The 20,611-nt window shown below is 41.8% G+C and overlaps 1 protein-coding gene across 1 annotated transcript in view; it reads left to right on the top strand.

The window, feature by feature from the left end:
- The window catches only part of adgrb2 (adhesion G protein-coupled receptor B2), a gene marked incomplete at both ends in the record, with an annotated part of 133,520 nt that overhangs the window by 69,223 nt on the left and 43,686 nt on the right, over positions 1-20,611 (top strand). The window contains 6 exons of the mRNA XM_079288475.1: positions 4,066-4,192; positions 13,419-13,522; positions 13,875-13,977; positions 14,427-14,577; positions 17,482-17,551; positions 19,136-19,202. Coding sequence (XP_079144601.1) covers positions 4,066-4,192; positions 13,419-13,522; positions 13,875-13,977; positions 14,427-14,577; positions 17,482-17,551; positions 19,136-19,202 — 622 coding nt within the window. The remainder of the gene's footprint in view (positions 1-4,065; positions 4,193-13,418; positions 13,523-13,874; positions 13,978-14,426; positions 14,578-17,481; positions 17,552-19,135; positions 19,203-20,611) is intronic.

Consider the following 20,611-nt stretch of genomic DNA (forward strand, 5'->3'; position numbering starts at 1 on the left):
GTGCCAATTTATTCTCAGGAGACATAAAAGGTCAATTCATGCTGTTGTTCAGAAAGTTTTTCCGATTTTTTTGTAACAGCTGCAACATCACGCAAGCAGTTATTGGAAAGCATTGTAATATGTTACTGTGGAACCCTGTATTAGCGCAATGTTGTGAAATTATGTTTCAGCGCTCTTGGTTTCATCACAAACACGGCATTGTTTTTTTTAAATGTGCTAACTGTGTGGCTGCAGGGATGACCCACCACGCTCGTTTAGATCGAAATGTCACATACATTGATGTGAACTGTAATATCCTTGACCCCTTACCTATTTATCATCGTCAGTTCAAATACTTTGTTTTAGAACCATTAGACCTGCAAAACCGATGTCCCTTCAGGCCCAACTGTACATTGCGTTTGGTGCTAATTAGCACATTTTGCATGCTAATTTGCGAAACTAAGATGCTGGACATTACACCTGCTGAACATCAGCATGTCATTGTGTGTATATATTAACATGCTACTATTAGCATTTAGCTCACAGCACTGCTGTGTGCAGCCTCACAGAGTAGAGTCCATATGGCACTGGGTATTCTCCACGTGCACTGAGTAGAGTCTATATGGCACTGGGTATTCTCCACGTGCACTGAGTAGAGTCCATATGGCACTGGGTATTCTCCACGTGCACTGAGTAGAGTCTATATGGCACTGGGTATTCTCCACGTGCACTGAGTAGAGTCTATATGGCACTGGGTATTCTCCACGTGCACTGTTGGATAACCACCTGTCAAAATGAAGCCAACTCTAACATTCATTGTCAAAATCAAGACCAAACAACAGATGCATTGATTATCGCAATGCTGGCAAACTGGGGGCGTTATTTATATTTACCCATCTTAACATTTTTGTTTGTTGATATCTTTGCAGCATACTTTTGGGATCCGTAGCCTATAAACCAACTATACTGATAGGTATACCTATTTGTAGATCTGGTACCTGTTTTCCATGATAAGAGGAGTTGACAGCGGCGCAAGGGTCATTCAAATGCTATGATAGAAGTAAAACAAAATTATTATTCCTCGCCAACTCAGCCCATATGATGATGTAATACTTCTATGAGCCCAGCGGGGCCCACAGTAGAAGCGTCTATCTATAGCTGTAGTGGACATGCGATAACAAAGATCGCATTTTGCTTCAACTTTGCGGGTGAAACAAAACTGAGTAAAAGTCAAAGATGGCTTTTTGCTGAAAGACATCGATACCAACAATTAAATCTGATGCTCAATTCGGCTTGAAATTCAGCAGCCAAAACAAAGAGGTCACAGATAATGTGTGTTCCTGTGTGAGTGTTATCTTCAGCGGCCCCCCTGTTGTGAGCTGTCAGACAGTTTCTCATTCCCCAAACTTCCTCTCTTCCGCTAGACTTGCATGGAATATTTGATGTGTGTGTCCTTGCATGTAGTTAGACCCTTTGTGTCAGTAAATGAATGACATGCATGCTTTCACATCTAGTATACCATACATCAACTGACATGCATAATTCGGTATGCAACATTTGCCCATGTAACACGCAATCTTTAATGCATGCCATGCACGTGTACTCTGACTACACGTGGCAACGCTTTCTTGGTGTGAACGAACTCATTTGCATATACTTTACTTGCCATCTCTTGGGAGTTCATGCACACAACTCACATGTTTTCTATCCATGGATGCATTAACGCCGGATGAAACATTGTAAATGTACTGGATTCCACATGTACATGTGTTTTTTTTAAAGAGGAAATGTAAATGTAACCCAAAAATACCTCACAGAATGTACACACTTTGGAGGATTTCCTCATAAAAGGTAACAAGTGCACATATTTCACTCATTCACTCGACTCTGTTGCTTTCGTTCTGAGACGCACACACAGAAGCACACAAAGCCGTGCACCATGTTGCTTCATGACAAGCTGAAGACTCCTTTCCCAATCTTCGGTGTTTGAAGTGTCACTGTGCAGATGATGATCATCAGGGAATTGCACTCACAAGTCATTACTGACATTATGAAATGATTGTTGAGGTGATGAATTCATGTTGATACATGCTTGTCATTTATTATCGTACTGATCATATTTGAGTGGCCCGTCTTAGCAGGAATGTATTAGAGTGATGAGTTTAGCATGTTGTCCTTGGCGGGTGGTTAACCATTTGTTTGCATCGTATGATTGACTGTAGAAGAAACCACAATCTGACAAAAAAAAAGTCAAGACACAGAAATAATTCCACTTTTGTTCATTTGATGTATACTTCATTTTTGATGAATAGATGGCAAGTAATATCAAAATAATGCTTCTGGTTTTGCATCTAACCTTCAAAATAAAACCACAAACGTTGCAAGATGTATTTGTTTTATTATTCTTAGGTTATAGCCAAGAGTGGTTTCTTGTTATCTTTTAATGTTAAACTATCTGTCTTTCTCGTATTACTCCAAAGGCAGGGTAACACATAAAATGTGCCTTAAGATACCATGAATACGAAAAGCAACAAGCCAGCTTATAATTTCTTATGAAGTAAAACTGTCACTAAAGCCTTCCCTCGAGATGTAAACAGTGCTCAGACAATATTGCCAGTCAAAGCCCTTATATTTTGTAATATGGTGAAGTCCATATGGGCAAGACTCATTTTTATTGTTGTTTTACTGTTGAGGGAGCTCATTTCTATTAGCTTGAGAGGAGGTAGTTAAGTTCTCCATTAAAGCATTTGTGGTGAGACAACAGTACACTGTGCTGTCTGTAATAGCATACCATCTCATATGTTCTGCTGTACAAGTCTTTCTATTTTAAGAAAAACAATATGATATAATCTGTATGAAATAAAACAAAATATGTTTTGTTTCCCAGATTTATTTTTCAAAATATCAGGACCTCCCAAAAAAAGAACCTTTTTTCTATAATTAAATAAGTATATTTCTGATTTGTATAGCCCCTGAAAGTTACTACATGTCTTCAGTATTTCACTGGCATTAAATATTCAACAATCAAAGTGAGAAAAAACAAAACACATCTGTTTTTCATTAGAATTAACTCTTAATCAGTTCATCAGTTGCCAAACAAACGCCAAATGTCATCATATTCTCATTCAAATGTTGCGACATCCTGGTACATGGTAGTCATTTACATCACCTTTTCATAACTGAGCCCCACCGGCGTCAAACCAGAGGGTAAATAGAAATCCAGAAATCTCTCATTGAAAAATTCCAAAACAGTTTTGGCAGAAAATAGTGTGTTCATGTAGGATCTCATTACTCATTGTAATAATTGTATTCCTGCCTTATTGCCCATCAGTTGAAGGAGTTGGCCTTCTTTGCCCCATCAAGACGCCTCAGCTGCTCTCCCACAATGTTTCCATCCGTCTCTGCTAGCGAGCATATAAGTATATCCAGAGTTAAACATAAGGTTGATGTGCAGAGTGATCCGCCATGGTAATTAGTTCAGGTGGAATCTTATTGATCGCCCGCCACATTCAACCTTCCATTGAGGGTAGTTCGAGGGGGGAGGGGGGGGGGGAGGATTCCGGGCACTCTCTTTCCCAGTAATGTGTCAAAGCAATTGACCATTTAGTGCAGAATAATCCCCATCCACCACTTAAGCCCCACTGGTCTTTGTTTACCGTCAGCTGATGCAACCCTTCTCATCCGTCCTCAATGCCTCAAGTTATTTAGAGTATTCCTCCAAGAAATGGGAGATGGAACAGAAAGAAGAAAAGTAAGAACAGAGATGGGAAAGAAAGTATTTAGGGTGTTGAACACAGAGAGAACTCAAGAACAAGTATGGTGACATTGCCTTCTTATGCCAGCGGGGGAAAAGAGTCAGTTTGCATGAGTGGTGAGGACTGCGTATTAAACCTATAGCGTGAATGGGTGAACTCTGTGAACTCGATGCCCTTTGAAACTTGCTGTCCCTCTTTCACCCTTTCGTTGAGTAGGAACTTCCTACTGACGTGTTAAGTCACGTGACCGATTTTTTTTGTGTCTAACAGTCACTGTTTATGTCCCTTCTGTCATTACCCCCCCCCCCCCCCCCCTTCTCCCCACCTCCAGGGAAGCTGGCGCAGAAAACTGGGGCACAGAAGGCTGCCAAACGCTCGCGTCAACCACTGTCCACACCAAATGCCTGTGCAGCAGGATTTCCACCTACGCCGTGTTAGCGCAGCAAGCTAAAGACCCGGTGAGTCGCCTATGCATATCCTGATGTACTCTGTGGGACTTGGGGTCTAACAAGGAAACTACTACCAGGGGCCAGGTCAGGAAGATGATGAGATGGCTAAGGCTGTCATTTATTCTCTTTATATGGCTGTCTTACTCTATAACAAGCATCTTTCCTTACACCGCTGGGCACAGACTGAACACAGTATAAGAAGCTGTTTTGATCAGTGTGCCTTTGCTTGTCTAATGTGTATGTTCACACCACATTTTTACAACTTTGTTTTTTTGCTTAAACTTAGTAAAGGTCAGGTTGTTCAGCGAGCTACTTCTATGCGATGGGAGAGACAGAGGAGGCATCAAGAGAAAGACAGTTTTATTGTGTCTGTGTTTTGATTGTGCCTGCAGTACTAAAAAAACCACGCTTCTATAAATAGTTCAGGTGGCTCGCCGTGTGTGTTTGACATGATTAAAGAAGGCTTTTTCAGCAGTTCAGGGTCATGTCTGTTCTGATACAGTGACCCTTCTCCTAATGGACATCCAAAAACCTGACAGCTTTTAGTTCACCTTTATCACAGCCACCCTCTTCCTCCAACAGACCCTACTTCATTAATTGTATAACTGTATGCACCTAACCCAATTTATAATCTACACCCACTTTTTTGCTCCATTTTTTTTATTTTTAACCATATTTTCCATTGATGTCTTCCCATCAGATTCCCTCTCCTCCTCCTCCTCCCTTCACCCTGCTTGTTAACACTTTCAGTTGTTTTTCTCACTTCATGCCACAGCTCCTGAACCGCTATGATTATAAAATGTTCCCTTCAGCTTTGGCTGTTCATTTGTCTCTGGGTTTGCTTGCACCATAATGCCCATGAGGATAGTGATTGCGTTAAATAACTAGAGGGCACTCGGAGAGCCATGCCCTATCTCGCAATTGTAATGAAAGTGAAAAATAATCAGTGCATCCGCTCCGTGATTCAGATCCACTCCAAACTTACATTTGTTTTCTTCTTTGGCCGCTGGTACACTCCTCAACCAGGTTTCATGAAAATCGGACCAGCACTCTTTCTGTAATACTGCCGACAAACAACGAAACTGAACCAAATACATGACCTCGCGGAGGTAATGGGGGAGAGTAATGGAGTTTCTCTAAATGTGTTGGCACAGTCTTTAATAATCTATGGGAGATCTTTTTGTGATTTGCTCTTACTTAATGGTTAGGTATGACAATGGAGCCAGCTCGGCAGATCCCCAGTAACCACTGAAGGGTGACTCCAGGTGTCAGAGAAATGGAAAATGGTTGTGAAGAATGATGTATTTTGGGAAGGAGATGTTCAACCAAACAGAAAAGGCAGACTTGTGACAGGGGAAAATAAGAGAGCGAGATAGAGATGCTCTAAGTAGTGATGCATTAACAACCAGTGTCCCAGAGACAAAGCTGATGGCTTATGTGAACATCTTTTCCTTCGTAACCTTTTCAGTGTAAAACATTGCATTCATATAGCATTCACTGGTGCAGTGCTTTTACCCTTCACTCTTACTTTACTGTTAAGACTGTCTTGGCCCTTAACATACACTCTGCATCAAATATGAAATGGCGTCTCCTCACTGTTAAGGTACATATCAAATAATTTGAAGAACTAAAATTGGATGTTTTGCACCAAATATGCACATAGTTAACTTCACCTTGTTATTTGTATTTGCTTGTACAGCTTTATCAAAAAACATATTTTAACAATCTCTCTTTCTGAGACTTTCATGCCCATCCATGCCATGAAAGTTACCGAACTGTAGCAGACTTAACATTTCCAGAAAAAAATAATGGGACATTTACTTCCAAAACCAAGGGCGGCAGAAATACAGCTCCTCCAACTTCACAACGTTTTGTGATGATAGGGGCTGTTTTTCTCCATATGGTTATTTTCATACAGCAGTCTGTCTCTTTAAATTCATTTTGATCGGTCAAATACTTGAGTGTGCAAAACATGCACGCATCTTCTTCATCGTTCATCTTTCATGTCCAGGTGTTGAGTCCAAAACAAATGGTATGTTTCACGAGGACTCGCAACAACTCAAAATGTGATACTCTTTCTAAATGTGAGCAAGAATCTTATTAAAAGGGAGCAAACAGAAAGTACTTATGTCAAATAGGTCCCACAGTAGGGATATATTACAGGTCGCAGTTTATGGAGTTATCCTCGTGACCGCTTCCTTGAACTTTTGCTTGGATTGTCATTTTATACAAACGTAGATCATTTTGTTGCACCTTGCTTGTGTCAACAGCAATACAGCTGAGCGGCTGCCACTGATAGTACCTTTGAATTGTAGAGGCCAGTGCTAAAGGTGCTGACTATACTTTAATATTGGATGTAAACCTCCAATGTTCAGTTGGCTTGTAAACCGAGGGATCTCAATACCATATTGTCGGAGATGTTATTTTATTTTGTTTGCCTCAGCCCCTGGACATTCCATGGCCTTTCTTTTTTTATTGAGTGTAAAGAGGGTCAGAATAAGGTGATGGCCTTCAGGGGTATGACTGCAGTTATTCATTATTTTGTCCCTCAAAGCTTGAATTACTTCACACGGGTCTGGAACCTATTACAGAACTGGTGGAGACATTAATTCCCATTATATGGAAAAGCACGATGGCTGTGACCTATGCTCTGTATTGGGCCATTTCAGCCGCTATTTCTGGTTCCTGTGACTCCTCCTTCAACTGAACAACATTGACTTTTGCCGTTTCCACAGCAAGCAGGTCGGCCGTGTTTGGTAAAAGCGGGCTAGGAGAGAAAACAAATTGACTTTTTTTTGTAATATCTGTGAAGAGCATGTTAGTCATTAGTGATTCACCATTCAGATCCCCATTACCCAGTGCTGAGGACCGGAAGGTATGGGTCAGTCAGTTTGTGTCTGTGGCTTTCAGTCAAGAGCTGTTGTGGCCAGCGCTCAGTGCACTTTGTTGCTTCAGGGTCCAACACAGTTATTTATTCCACCGGACATTGGATTATATAAAGGACGAGGGAGAGACCCAGTCACATCCACACATGCAAACACGGACAAGTATGGATGTTTGCACTTTTATACACCCTCGCACACAGCAAGCGTGCACAAAAATGTAGATACTCAAACACACACGCACTCTATGCACTATGTTTTGTCCAGGCTGTGTGGCTGTTGGAGCACTGCTGAGTATCAGCAGCCCAGCTCTGACAGCTTATCCTGGGCCATGGCGCTAGGGACAAGGGGGGGGGGGGGGTTGAGGATTAACCTCCATGTTTAATAGAAAAGGGAGGGAGGGAGGGAGGGGGAGAGAAAGAGATGGAGGGATTTAGAAGCAGCGCTGCCATTACAGGCAGTTTACGGTGGAGCGAGGGATAGCCAGTTAATCCTGTTTACTTTCTGTAGCCTCTGAGATTTCCGCGTGTGTAGCCCATACACATATTATGTGTGTGTGTCTGTAGAGAGACCTTCACTATCAGACACAAGACAGAGGTTGTTACTTTGGGGAAACAGGGGAGAGAGAGGGAGAAAGAGGAGTTGATTGAGAGAGGTCACGAGGCCATACTATAAACCAAGCCACTTAATTCCCAAAATGACTACAGTGGGAACACCAACCCTCCGGATATGTCTGGACTCATTGCCTCAGCAGCACTATAGGGATCATGGGATTTGGAGGAGAAGAGGTATTGGCTTCATAAAAGGCAGTTTAACATTTAGTGCCCCAAGTTAATAAAGTGAGTTATACCTCTTCGGTTCAGTTTTGTCAGCATATATGACTGCTGCCCTGTGTTGTGTTGACATGGAAATGGACCAAAGTTTTCAGACGCATCTCCCAAACGTGTTTCCATAGTTACAGTGGGATTCATGGCTTGTGCTTGCGTAAGCAGGTAACCAGAAATGCGAGGGAGAAGGTCAGTGAGTCAAACAGCACCTGAGACCTTGATCCAGTCAGTGTGGATGAGTACACACGCGCACACACATTGGCTAGGAGGAGAGGGGGTGCCTTCTGTATTTCCATAACTCATTTATGAGGCAATTACTGCATCAAAGCAAGAACAATATGTGAAGTGATCTCGGCCTCTGCTGTAATTTAGATTGCTCACAGAGTCTTTGGCATGCCAGGCTAACTGCTTTTGGCTGAGATGATATGGGTCTTCTCGAGTTTCCTCGCTGTCATTAGCGCTCACCAGCAACTAATCAGAATGAAAATATCACACAGCTGAGTCTATTATTTCCAAAGGATGGTCAAAGTGCCTGATTTGACTGTGGAAGGGCGACAGCGATGATTCCAGCGGCATAGGATGGCAGCTCATATTTTAAGTTATGATATAGCTTTACTGCAGACAGTGTTTAAAAAGACAACAAGCGTTGCCCTAGATGAAGCAAGACTACAAGGTTACATGATGCAAATGCCTTGCACTTGTCAACTGTAATTGAAAGATGAGGGTTGCTAAAATGTATGAGAGGCTCGTCGTGGAATTGCATTAGGATCTTTGGATCCCTCGTCGCATTAATTGAAGGTTAGTTAGTGACGAGTGAGATGATGAGAGGTGAAATGATTTTGTTTTTCTCTGGCTGACGATGCTTAATGGCTGACTCTTGGAGGGATAGATTTGATTAGGTGTATAATTACGTCCTTAAAAACGTGTTGCTTTTGAGACAAGAATCACTGTTTCCAAGTATAACCAGGGGGTCAAGAACAGTTTGGGCTTTTATTTTGATATTTTTATTTCCTTGTTTTGTGTAAAACATTTTTTTTTCCCACAGCAGACAGTAGAGGGTGAAATGTCCTTTTGGTGACCTCGTGATTAAAATTTGATCCGATTTGTGTGAACCAACAACACCTGTTATCGTGTATCTTCCTACTGGCTTTAATTTAGAACTTTTCTTTGCATAAGGCCTGTGTTTTGTAGCTGATTTTGCTTCAACAAGCAGTGCCAAACTCAAATGGTGTTTAAAAAAAGTACCTGAGGATAAGGCCAGCACTTGGTATGATGACTTTGCATTTTAAGTCACTCTGTCAGCTCTCCAGGTTGTCAAACACTGACAGGAGACGTATGGTTTGTCTTCAGGCCGCTGAAGCCAGAGCCTGTCAAGTTAAACCCTTAAAGGTCTGCTGAATCGATTCAGCGTATCGCAGGTATTATTTACCTGCCATGACAGCAAAACAGGCACCTGAATAGCAGGAGCACTAGATTAGAAAGATGGGGAGTTCTCTGCAGTGGCACAGTCTGCATGGGTGTGTGAGTGTGGTTGTATGCTTGTGCCTATGGCTGTATCTGCGTGGGACTGCTGAATTTTTAAATCTTTTCAATAATTATTCAGCATTTAATTAGCATTTTCACAGCCTACATAAGTCATTAATCATGTGAGTCGTTAGTCACGTGACTCACGTGCAGTAGTCACCTAAATAGTGACATTAACGTGAATCATGATCTTTTCCTAAATCTCACTAAGTGTTTTGCCCAACTTCCTATGAGTCTTTAGTCAGTTTATGTACACATCTAGCTAATGGAGCAATATTAGTGATCATTTGGAATAAATGTAGGTCCAATATTCTCTCTCCTTTTAGCTCTGTTATCCTCCTTCGGCAAATATCTGGCCTTTTAGCTGCTAAACAGGCCACTAGCCACTTGCTGGCCTTTTCTATGTGGTGTTTAGTGCTGGATAAGTAGCATACAACGTGACCCAAGTGGGTTTCTCTACAAACAGCTGCTTGATGATAGGGGAGAGTTAAAACCAAAACAATGAGCTGAAATGCTCCATGGAGCTGACAGGAACTCTATAGGCAGAGTGATATTTACCTGTTGGGTGTGTGGAGGAAATCCCTTCACTTAGACAATGTCATTTGATCCACTGTCAATATGAAATCCAGTACTTTGGTTAAAACCAAATATCAGCAAAACGAATGACATTCCCACCAACCTCAGCAGTGCTTGTTAAATGCGAATTAGCTACATTTGCACGCTAAAAAGATAAATTAAGCCGGGGAACATGATGAGCATTATCCCTGCTTAATATCAGCCTGTTAGCATTGTCATTGTGAGGATGTTAGCATGCTGGCATTACCATTTAGCTCAAAGCACAGCCTCACTGAACTATAGCTGTTGTTTTAAGCATGACCACAATCCATCCCCTGAACTTTACAAAGTAGTTTTAAGCTAACCAACCTAGCCTCCAGTTGAATCGGTTTAATAATGGTCATTTTAGCTGTTTTCTGAGGCCCTTTTGTGCCTTTTTGGTGTGTTCCCAATAGAGTTTCTAAGAAAAATGGAACGAATGTATACACCACATCACATGAATAGAGTGGCGATGAGTACACAAAGATACACGCTTAATGCACGCCGTCAAATAGAGTATTGTAAGTGTTCTTACTCCTCATAAAAGATGCATTTGCAGTACTACTTGGAAACAAGTGCGGTTTTCTGGAATCTCAGCATTGTAAATCTTCATGATCTCCCTGGAAGAGTTAATGGAAAATTAGTATTGAGGAGAATTGGAGAGACCCACCCCACTGCTCAGGTGTGAGTAAGAGGTAAAGGCAGGGAGGATAGGGGGAGAAGGGGAGACACCGAGAGGGAGAGAAAGGGAAGGAGGATGGTGGGTAGAGGAGTAGAGGGTAGAGGAGTGTCAGTGAGAGGAGATAAGTAGGTTAAACTTCCTGAGCTGAAAATAGCTATCTTCTCCATCACATGGTAGCCAAGCTGCCCAGGGGAGCCTGGCCGTATACAGCAGAGCCTCAGCACACTCTTTCTAATCTGTGCTCTCTCTGGGTGCTTTTCTATTCTCTGACACACACACACGCGCACACACACACACACACACACACACACACACACACATAAAACACATCTGCGACCCCTTCCAACTGCAACATAATACAACTATATTTAAAGCAGGGCATTTGTGTGACACTGAAGCCTCAGGCCTGATGTGTTGTCTGTTTGTGTCCGTTTCGTCGTTTTTTTTTAAATTTCCTCGTTTGTAGCATCCTTCTACATTATGAAGTGAGACGCTTAATCTCATCTCACACACACACACACGTTACCTTACCACACCAATTAAGAACACTTTGTTCAGAACACTGAACAAGCTGAGGGACAATTTGTGGAAGTATATTGCGTAAATTACAAGCACAAATGTAATTTATTCCATTACTTGCCTCTAAGCGGCTAATTTCAGACAAACGAAAGGAGACTGAGGAAAGGAAATTCAATAGGGGTGTGTGTGTGTGTGTGTGTGTGTGCGCGTGCATGTGTGCTTGCTTGTCATTTCACATGCATCCTGCATGTTTGATCTGTCAGAACACAAAAAAAAAGCCTGCATATCCTTTGACCTTCCTCTCGGCATAATATCAAACATCATCCCCCGCTTTCTCTTTTTTTGTGGGTCTCTCCTTTCTTATTAGGTGGTTTTGATTATGTTTCACCTCCATTCTCCTCCCAGTGTCTTTGTGTGTGCACGCCATATTGGTATTCCATCCTATTTCACTTTCCTCTGGAGAAATTGCCTTCCTTTGATGAGCCAGGGAAAACCACTAAAAGAGTCGCTTTGACGCCCTCATTTTTCTTTTCTCTCTATTTGTCCCTCCTACAACTCTTTGCTTTCTCTTAGTGGTTCTCAACTCTTCCCACTCCATCTCTCTCTGAATATATCTCCTTCTTTTCAGTATGTATTCTTTATTCCTTTCTAAAGTCATCCCTCTTGCTTTCCTCCTCTGCCGTCGGCTCGTCTTGAATAGACACACAACCACATTCATGCAGCTCAAACATTGACTTTCAATTACTTGGCACATCTGCCTAGATGTGCCTTTGTGTTTGAGTATGTACTTTATTTGCTTTAAAAGACACCTTGTGCAGTGTCTGTGTACTGTGATAAATCTTTGGGATGAAAGGGAAGGCTAGACACCCTAGGAGGTAAATTGAGAACTTAAAAGCAGGGCAAACATTAAGCCCATTTGGGACACGGCGGGGTGTATATGCTCTCCATGCAGCTTCATTTGTCTGCTCCTCATCCTTTCAAAGGCATACCTTGGGAGAGAGGAAAAGCGGAGGTCCGCTGTACATCATGACCTAAATCTCTCAATTATGCGCTATAGTTGAGTGCTTTTAGCCTCGTGCATCTGAAATTACACAACGGATGTAAATGTGTGCCACGTGGGAGTCTACTGTACATTCTCTAGCTCAGCGAACGGTTGGCCACCTGAATAAATCCCTATGTATAAGAGTGAATAAAAGTCATTTGAAACGATAATTACTTAGGTAATGCTTGAAAAGTTGCATAGGTATAATCAAAGTGGTCTAGATGCTTCCATCAAACAGTAACTTTCACATTCATGTAATTATGTGTTATTATCCAGCTCCATCGAACACGTAATTGCATTTAATTGTCAGGTACAATGCAATTAAAAGGGGCTAGCAAAGGGATTACAACTAAGGAAGAGCAACAGTTAATTGATACTGAAACTGCAAAGCAGTAATTACTATAATCTATAAAGACAAATAATCTAACAGGAATTATTATAATAATTATTACAATAATCCATCTAACTGTCTATCTATCTAGCTATGGGCTCCGACTCTGGTTGCAAAAAGTAGTCTATCTATGGGAAGTCTATGAGAAAATTACCCTATTTCTCATTTGATTTATTCTCTCAGTAATCATTGTAAACATGAGTTTATGTTCTCAATAACTACTTGTAAGTCTTCTTCAATGAAGCAGGATGTTAATTTAGTCAATTATTAATTCCATTTAGAGTAAAATTATGCCGAGAGGAAGTTCAAAGGATATGTGTGACAATGTGTGACATCACAGTGACTACATCAACATCTTTTTTGAACTTGGAGATGTATACATAAATGGATCCAATTAAATGTGATTTGGGGGGACTCGCTAAAACGTAACCGTCATAAAGCTGCAACTAGTGTATTAAAGTAGCAGATAAATATTATAGTTGCATGTGTGTGCTTGGATATCACACATTTTTTGAGTGCAACACTGACAGATTTCTCTTGGAACTAACCCCACACATTTTTTTCTTGTAAATGTGTCACATGACAGAAGCTGAGGAGGCTGTAACTGCCATTTCACTGTGACTCAAAATGACCTACGTAGTTTTCTGGTATAATAAAAGCAAGCAAGGGACATGTGTGGGATTGTATTGTATCTTGCAGAAATAATTAACTATCAATTTTCCTTGTCTATTTCCCACCTTTTCCATTCCCACTCTCCATTTCCACTCTCCTCAGGAAATGGGTCCTACCAGCATGCCCTCTGTGCCCCTCATGGTGGGCTGTGGGGTTTCCTGCAGCGCTCTTCTCATCCTGCTGCTAATCTACGCTGCCTTCTGGAGGTACATGCGCACAAATGTGTATTGATGGTGTTGTCACACATTCCTTGTGCATACAAGAGGGATTTCTCTCACTATCCAGGCTCCAACAGCACCAATACACAAGAATTGCAGTTTGTGTGTGTGTCCTCTGCCATGCCAAAACTCCAATGAGGCCTAATGAGGAACAAATGGTTCAACTACAGCAGGGGGGGTGGTGATTAGTTTTTGGTGGCACAGATGACAGATGGTAAAATCAAGCTAATGACTCTGCACAATGTCCAAAAGGATACTGTTCAATCTGTCATTAATAACTATCTCGTATGACTGCCCTCTCTCTCTCTCTCTCTGTGTCTCTCTCCCCTCTGCTCTGCAGGTACATACGTTCGGAGAGATCGATCATCTTGGTGAATTTTTGCCTCTCCATTTTGGCCTCCAACTTATTGATTTTGGTGGGACAATCTCAAACGCTGAGCAAGGTAAGACACTGTGCACAGAACAACACAGGGACAAAAAAAGAAATCCATTCCCAGACATAGCAACTGGATTTCTACCAGAAACCACAGTCAACGCATTTATGATCCCAGTAAAAGTGCTCTTGACCAAGCCTTGTAGACATGGTTCACACAGCTGAGTTCTCAAAGTGGCAGGCTGACTTGGTACACAGTACTCTGGCTAAGCAGGACTGCACTGTGTAGTGGTCAGTATCGATCTCTATGAGTAACACTGCAGAGCCAGGTTGAACTCCTGTTCTTCTGAACAAAATGAGCTTGATCAGACTCCTTTTTTCTTTTTATCCTCTTTCTTTTGCGGAGGTGTCATTTTACTCTGCTATAGATGATTCATGATGACACTTATTACAAAACTACCATGTTTTATTTCTTCGTAAAACGCCTCTCTGTCTCCCTGGCTTTCTTTTTCTCTTCAGGGTCTATGTACTGTGACTGCCGCCTTCCTGCATTTCTTCTTCTTGGCGTCCTTCTGCTGGGTGCTGACGGAGGCGTGGCAGTCTTATCTGGCCGTCATTGGCAAAATGAGGTCACGACTCATTCGCAAGCGTTTTCTGTGCCTCGGCTGGGGTGAGAGCACTTTGGTCTTCATTTGATGCTGAGAATTGTGACAGCTTCCTTTTTAGGTTGAGAAAATTACGATACCTTTTCATATGCATCCTTGAGAATGTTGAGTGCACACATTCATTGTCCGAGGTATTTATGATGCCTTTCATTTACCTCGGAAATCTGAGTTAAGAACTGGGAATAACGTCATACCTAAGTTGAGTGCGTTCCAGTTCACAAGTTGTAAAACGTAACGGAGTTTTCTCCAGCCAGGTTAGCGATTATTACCAATACTAGTTGATAACGACACATTATAGCGGTATTGTGCAGTATTGTGTGGTATTGTTGGATGGTATTGATTTGACGAGACACAAGTAAGACAATAAGCAGCATATTACTGCAGCTTTTGTACTGTTGATGCGCGGTGCAACGATCTTGTTCGTCCCAATCTTGGAGTCTGGAATGCCGGTTGAAATTTCCAACTGGTTCAAATCCAATGCAGCATTATCCATAGTCTGTGTATTACCTCCTGTAGATGCCGTTTGGAACCCCCCCCCCCCCCCAGTTTGGAGAAATGAGCAGGAGTACCGACACAAGAGCAAAGCAATATACTGCTGTGGACGGCCAACTAAACGACAGGCCCATGTAAAAGAAAACTGCATCTGTTTAAGTTTACGCTATATTTTGAATATTTTCACTGCTTTATTTTGCCTTCAGACAGCCATTTCCAACAGGGAACTGAATATGATCCAAGTCTGAATTTATTCAAAATATAGGGTACAATAAAACGACTTGTTCTTCATACTTCTAGATGGCTAAAATACTTTTCCACGACAGAACATTACTTTGCTCCTGCGCTGGGACTCCTGTCTACGTCTCTAAACTCATAGCGTGCCGGCCACCGTCTACTGAAGATAATGCGCTGATTATTAATAAGTGCCTCATACAACCCTACTTCAAAACATCTGCACTATACCTTTAAGTTTGCAACAGCCTTCATTAAGTATTAGCATATACAGCTTGCCAGTACATTTGGGGTTAATGGCTTGAACTTTTTTTAGTTGCTGCATTTTGAAAGAGTCGATTCAGTATGATGGTGGCGTCCACTGTAACGCGTAGGTGCTGTTGTAAGTGTCTGCCGTTGCTGTTACTGGAAATATCAACTCTTTGCGTGACGGAGAATTTTCAGCATAGCAAATGAAGAAGCTTTCATGAATTGAATGCTGATTGTTGCGTGACGTTCAGGCAGGAAGACTTTTTTTATTTATTTTTTATATGAAAGTGTTGGCTGCATTATGCTGAATAACCTTCATTTGCGCTATTCCCAATCACTGAGCTGTTATTTGCTACTTGCTACAAGAACTCAATTTCCTGAAAGACATTTATAACAGTTTCTAATATAATCGTACTAATCATGGCCAAAGCTAGAAGTGGATTGTTACATGCATACACACTCACAAAGGGTCACATTATACACTCAGAATAAACATAATCCCACTCCTTCCAGTTTAACGTCACCTCTGTTCCATTCACCCTCCATCTCACTTTATTATGCTGTACTCGCAATAGGCACCCGTGATGTTCGAGGATAATCAAAACACATGATAACATCTGTATAACACTGGCCAGATGTTTTGAGATATAGCCTTGGAAATTACAAGCACAACCTCTAACACCACCGCCACACACACACACACACACACACACACACACAGGCTGTTCATTTCTCTTGATATTGATCCCACCAGTCTAATCTGCCAAGTCATCAATGCCCTTACCTGATACAGAGGAGGGAGAATGTATAGAGTGTTGTAGAGTCACAGATAGAGAGAGATACTGATACTCTGTGTGTGTGTGGGTGTGTGTGTGTGTAGATGTGTGTGTGTGTGTGTGTGTGTGTGTGTGTGTGTGTGTGTGTGTGTGTGTGTGTGTGTGGCACGAAGTGGCAGCTATATCATTCTTTGCCACACTTGCAAATTGACATGAAATGCATGAAACAGTCTAGCAGAGTGAAGGGGATCAAACAGCTTATCCTCCTCACGACCGTTTCTCCCCAAATTATGTGATTGAAATCAGTCGCCATGGAAACAGGAGATTTGGGGTGTGCCTGTAGCTGTGTTAGTTTAGCAGGAGCTGCATGTGTAATGTATAGGTCCGTGTTTACCGTATTATACATCAGTAAACGCGAGATGGATGTTGTCTAATTGAAACTTTGCGCATTGCTGGTTAGTGGACCAGCCTGGCTCCCCACCATCTTATTTGTTGATGTTAATGAGACTTTTTCTAATTGCTTTTCATTTGCAGCCATAATCACAGCTTTGTTAATTACTTGAACATTTCAGAGCCAAGCTCATTACGGAGCCCAGCATATTTCCTTCTTTTTCTGGCACGTACTCTGTGACATTCAGTCTCGCTCTCTTTCCCAACACACACACACACACACCCACACACACACACGCCCTGCTTAATTTAGCTCATTAATGCACAAATGATTGACCACTCCTAGCTATACCTCACATTTGATGCACTCCCTTATAGTCTCAAAGGCCCACATTCACAGTGTTACTCGCTCACAGACATGCTGCATGCATGTACATAAGAAATGCTAAATCAAAGCTTCCATCCCTGCAGTGAACTGGGATCTAAGCCCAGTTTTCATGCCTCCAGCTGGACCCGTGTGTCAGGGAGCACATGCAGCACACTTTGGCTCACCTACAGAGCACCAAGTCAGTTTCAATCACATATGCACACGTTACAGGCTATTGCATGGCTTCTTAACTTTTGAATAGGAAGAGCCATATGGAGTGGTTCACTGTAGAGAATCTTATTTGGCCGACATGCTTCATCGTCCCCATTAAGGCTTCCTTTTATCCTTCGTCTCACCCTTTTGATCTTTCCCTCTCTCTCTCTCTCTCTCTGTTTCTGCAGGTCTTCCAGCTCTAGTCGTAGCAGTGTCGGTGGGTTTCACCAGAGCGAGAGGTTACGGCACAGCAAGCTAGTGAGAACCACTCTCCGACCCCCTGCACGGTCCCTCACACCAGTCATGACTGGATTTAAATAGAATTACTCAGTATCAGCACAGTGCCACCCGTTGCCCTTACACCCAACCATTCCACGCATGGTGTTTTTTGCTGTTCAAAATACTGTATCCTCCTTTTTTCCACCTGCCGACATCAAGCTAAGCTTTATTTCGTAAACTAGTATTTTTAGAATTACTCACCAGACGTGGTTATCGATTCAGCGGAGGCTCTGCTATAAGCAGCTGAATGCACAAAGTATGCCTGTATTTTTCACAGTGTTTGTATCAATGAAACAATCCATCCAGCTATCCATCCGATTTCTATAAATGCTTATTGTCACAGGGGGACTGAAACTTCTCTCAGTGTGCATCAACACATCTTAGTTGCTCATTTAATATGAAAACGACAGTGTTGTTTATGCATTGTCAAGATTATATTAAAGAAACACACATTCAAGCCCCAAAAACTATATTTAAAATCTCCCTCATTTAATCGTGACTAAATAAGTAAACAGTCTAAATTAAAATATTGACCAACATCAATCGAATCTGTCTCTTCAGAACTCCACAAAACGAGTAATACAAACAACAACCCCAGAATTGTCTAGACTTTGTATTCAAATAATGCTGAATAACGATAGTGCAAGGAAATCTTCCAAGTGAGCCACTTTAAATCGCTTTTAAAGCAAGGACAAAAGCAGACATCTCTCAAGTGAAAGAACCAGAAGTATTCTGACCAAAGCAGAAAATGTTGTTTATTTGAGACTCCATCACTAAGGTAAGAAGCTTGGGACCATAACTCTGAAATAAAATGAATGTCATTGAAGAGACAGCCATGTGGCATATGTCAAGCGTGTTTTGGATGTTTTGTTTACTTTGGAGCAGAGCATTTAAAAACACAATCATTGACAATTACTGTTCGGCTTAATGTTAAACAAGATATGCCAACAAAGAGCTCTGATACCCAATCAATGGTGTATTTGATTCAATGGAAACGCATCCTAAAAGATGCCCAGGGACAACGGTTGAAAATTAGCTTTTTTAGCTAACACTGTCACATTTACAGTCATGTTTTTATTAATGTGTGCTGTCGATTAATGTGAACTGTCCCTGTACAAATAAAATCTTAATAATGTTTACGACTTTGTCCCCTCTTGCTTTGCTCAACATCTCATTAATAATAGCACTGTATATTAGCTTTTAGGCCTTTTTATTGAGCTGCAATTAAGACAACAGCAGGGTTTCAGTATGCTCTGATGACATCACTGGAGGACACATTTAAACTCGCATCAAATTCAATTCCACAAGAGCATAAACAGTTTGGGGATATGTTTTAGGTAATGTACATAATACGTTTTCCTTCGCACTGAGGGCAATATTCATATTTAATCAAGCACTTACCCAGTCATAGAAATGATAATCCTTCACTTAGGAAATTCAACATCCTTAATTGGTTGTGTACTTGTTGCACTGAAGTGCTTGGCACTCACAATAAGTGGAATGTTAAGACCTGAATGTAATTTTGTGCTCAAAATACTTTTTTTGTTTTTTGTTTTTCTGTAGTTGCTGGTTGTCCTTGGAGGGCGGTCTGCTTTATGCCTTTGTTGGGCCTGCTGCTGTCATCGTATTGGTGAGTCTGTGCAACATACTCTCTCAAAGAGATCTGAATATAATTCTACAAATATTTTCTGAAGTTAGCCTCCAAGCTAAGAGCTTTAAAGCAGCCGCAGCTGACCTCATGAGGATTTGTCCTTCTCCTTTCACTCCCCCGTGCGTATATGTGAGCATATAGACGCACCCGGGGAGTCCCCGACAAAGTGATGAGATGAGCACCTTGATCCTTCAGTTTAAAAATGTCAGCTTAAAAACACTGAAATATATTCCAGCAGACAAGAGCTTCCTGGCCATACATGTAGAATACAATAACATATCGCTTTATATTGTTCTGCAGCTAAATTGAGTGCATTGATTGCATCTCAGTGGTGTTTTAATCATCTGTTGTGTGCTGCTGTTTGCGGCTGTTTCTAGGAGGCTAATTTCTGTGAAATGAATCCCTGGGTGGATATTTCCACCACTATAAGCTTTATAAGTCTGGATGGGGTACTACACTGTATTTTGGTTATTGCTGCCGCTGCCGCTGCTGCTGCTGCTGTTGTCTTTCTGCTCTTGCATTAGTTCTCCTTGTTGCTCGTACACTCACTGTGTAGCACATGTCAGAACGGAAGCATGGATCAGACAGCGTCACAGGTGTGCGGAGTGATGTTCATTTTCTTGAAGTAAATTCCTGACAAGAGAGTGACAGTTTGACAGTTTGGGACATGAGGGAATGCAGGATATAGTGCTGAATATTCATGATTATGATAATGTGGTGGCTTCCAATACTACTGTTATTTAAAGGGTCATAGTCAGAAAGCACAGGAAAAGCTGCACATTCACACTCACTATTCTTTACACACAAGGTTGGTGCTTAATCTGACGGAAATCCATTGTACATACATTAATAATAGTAAAACTAACCCATTATAATATCAGAACGGTTAGGCGTTTGGTGTGTCTACGTTTAAAAGCTAAGACATCTTGTAAAATCAAAGGACAGTTGTCCATACGTTGTACATCAGATTCTGGTGTTCCTTGGAATGATTCCAACCTCCCACCACCTCCACAATGTCGATTTATACTCCACACCCCAGCTGCTACGTCCTGTAACGGTCCCCGGGCCCCCGGTGTTGTCGCTGGGACCCCACTCTAACAAACATCTGTAATGAGAGTGGGGCATCGGGCAGAGAAACACAGACCTTCCCACAGGACTTTTCTCTAATTAATCAACCTGGCCCTGGGCAAATAGCAGCGCAGCAGGATGATGCTGACTCACAATGCTGGGGCCGGACATGACTGGCATGACAATGGTGCTGTTGCAATCTGGAACATCGTTGTCAGCAGCAACACACACATGAGGGGGAAGGGGATCAGACAGAGACAGAGGGAGAGAGAGAGAGAGAGTTTTTAGCCTATTGCAAAAGCTGCCAGACGTAGCAAAGA

Source organism: Melanostigma gelatinosum (genome assembly GCF_949748355.1).
Source record: "Melanostigma gelatinosum genome assembly, chromosome: 17".
Lineage (NCBI taxonomy): Eukaryota > Metazoa > Chordata > Actinopteri > Perciformes > Zoarcidae > Melanostigma > Melanostigma gelatinosum.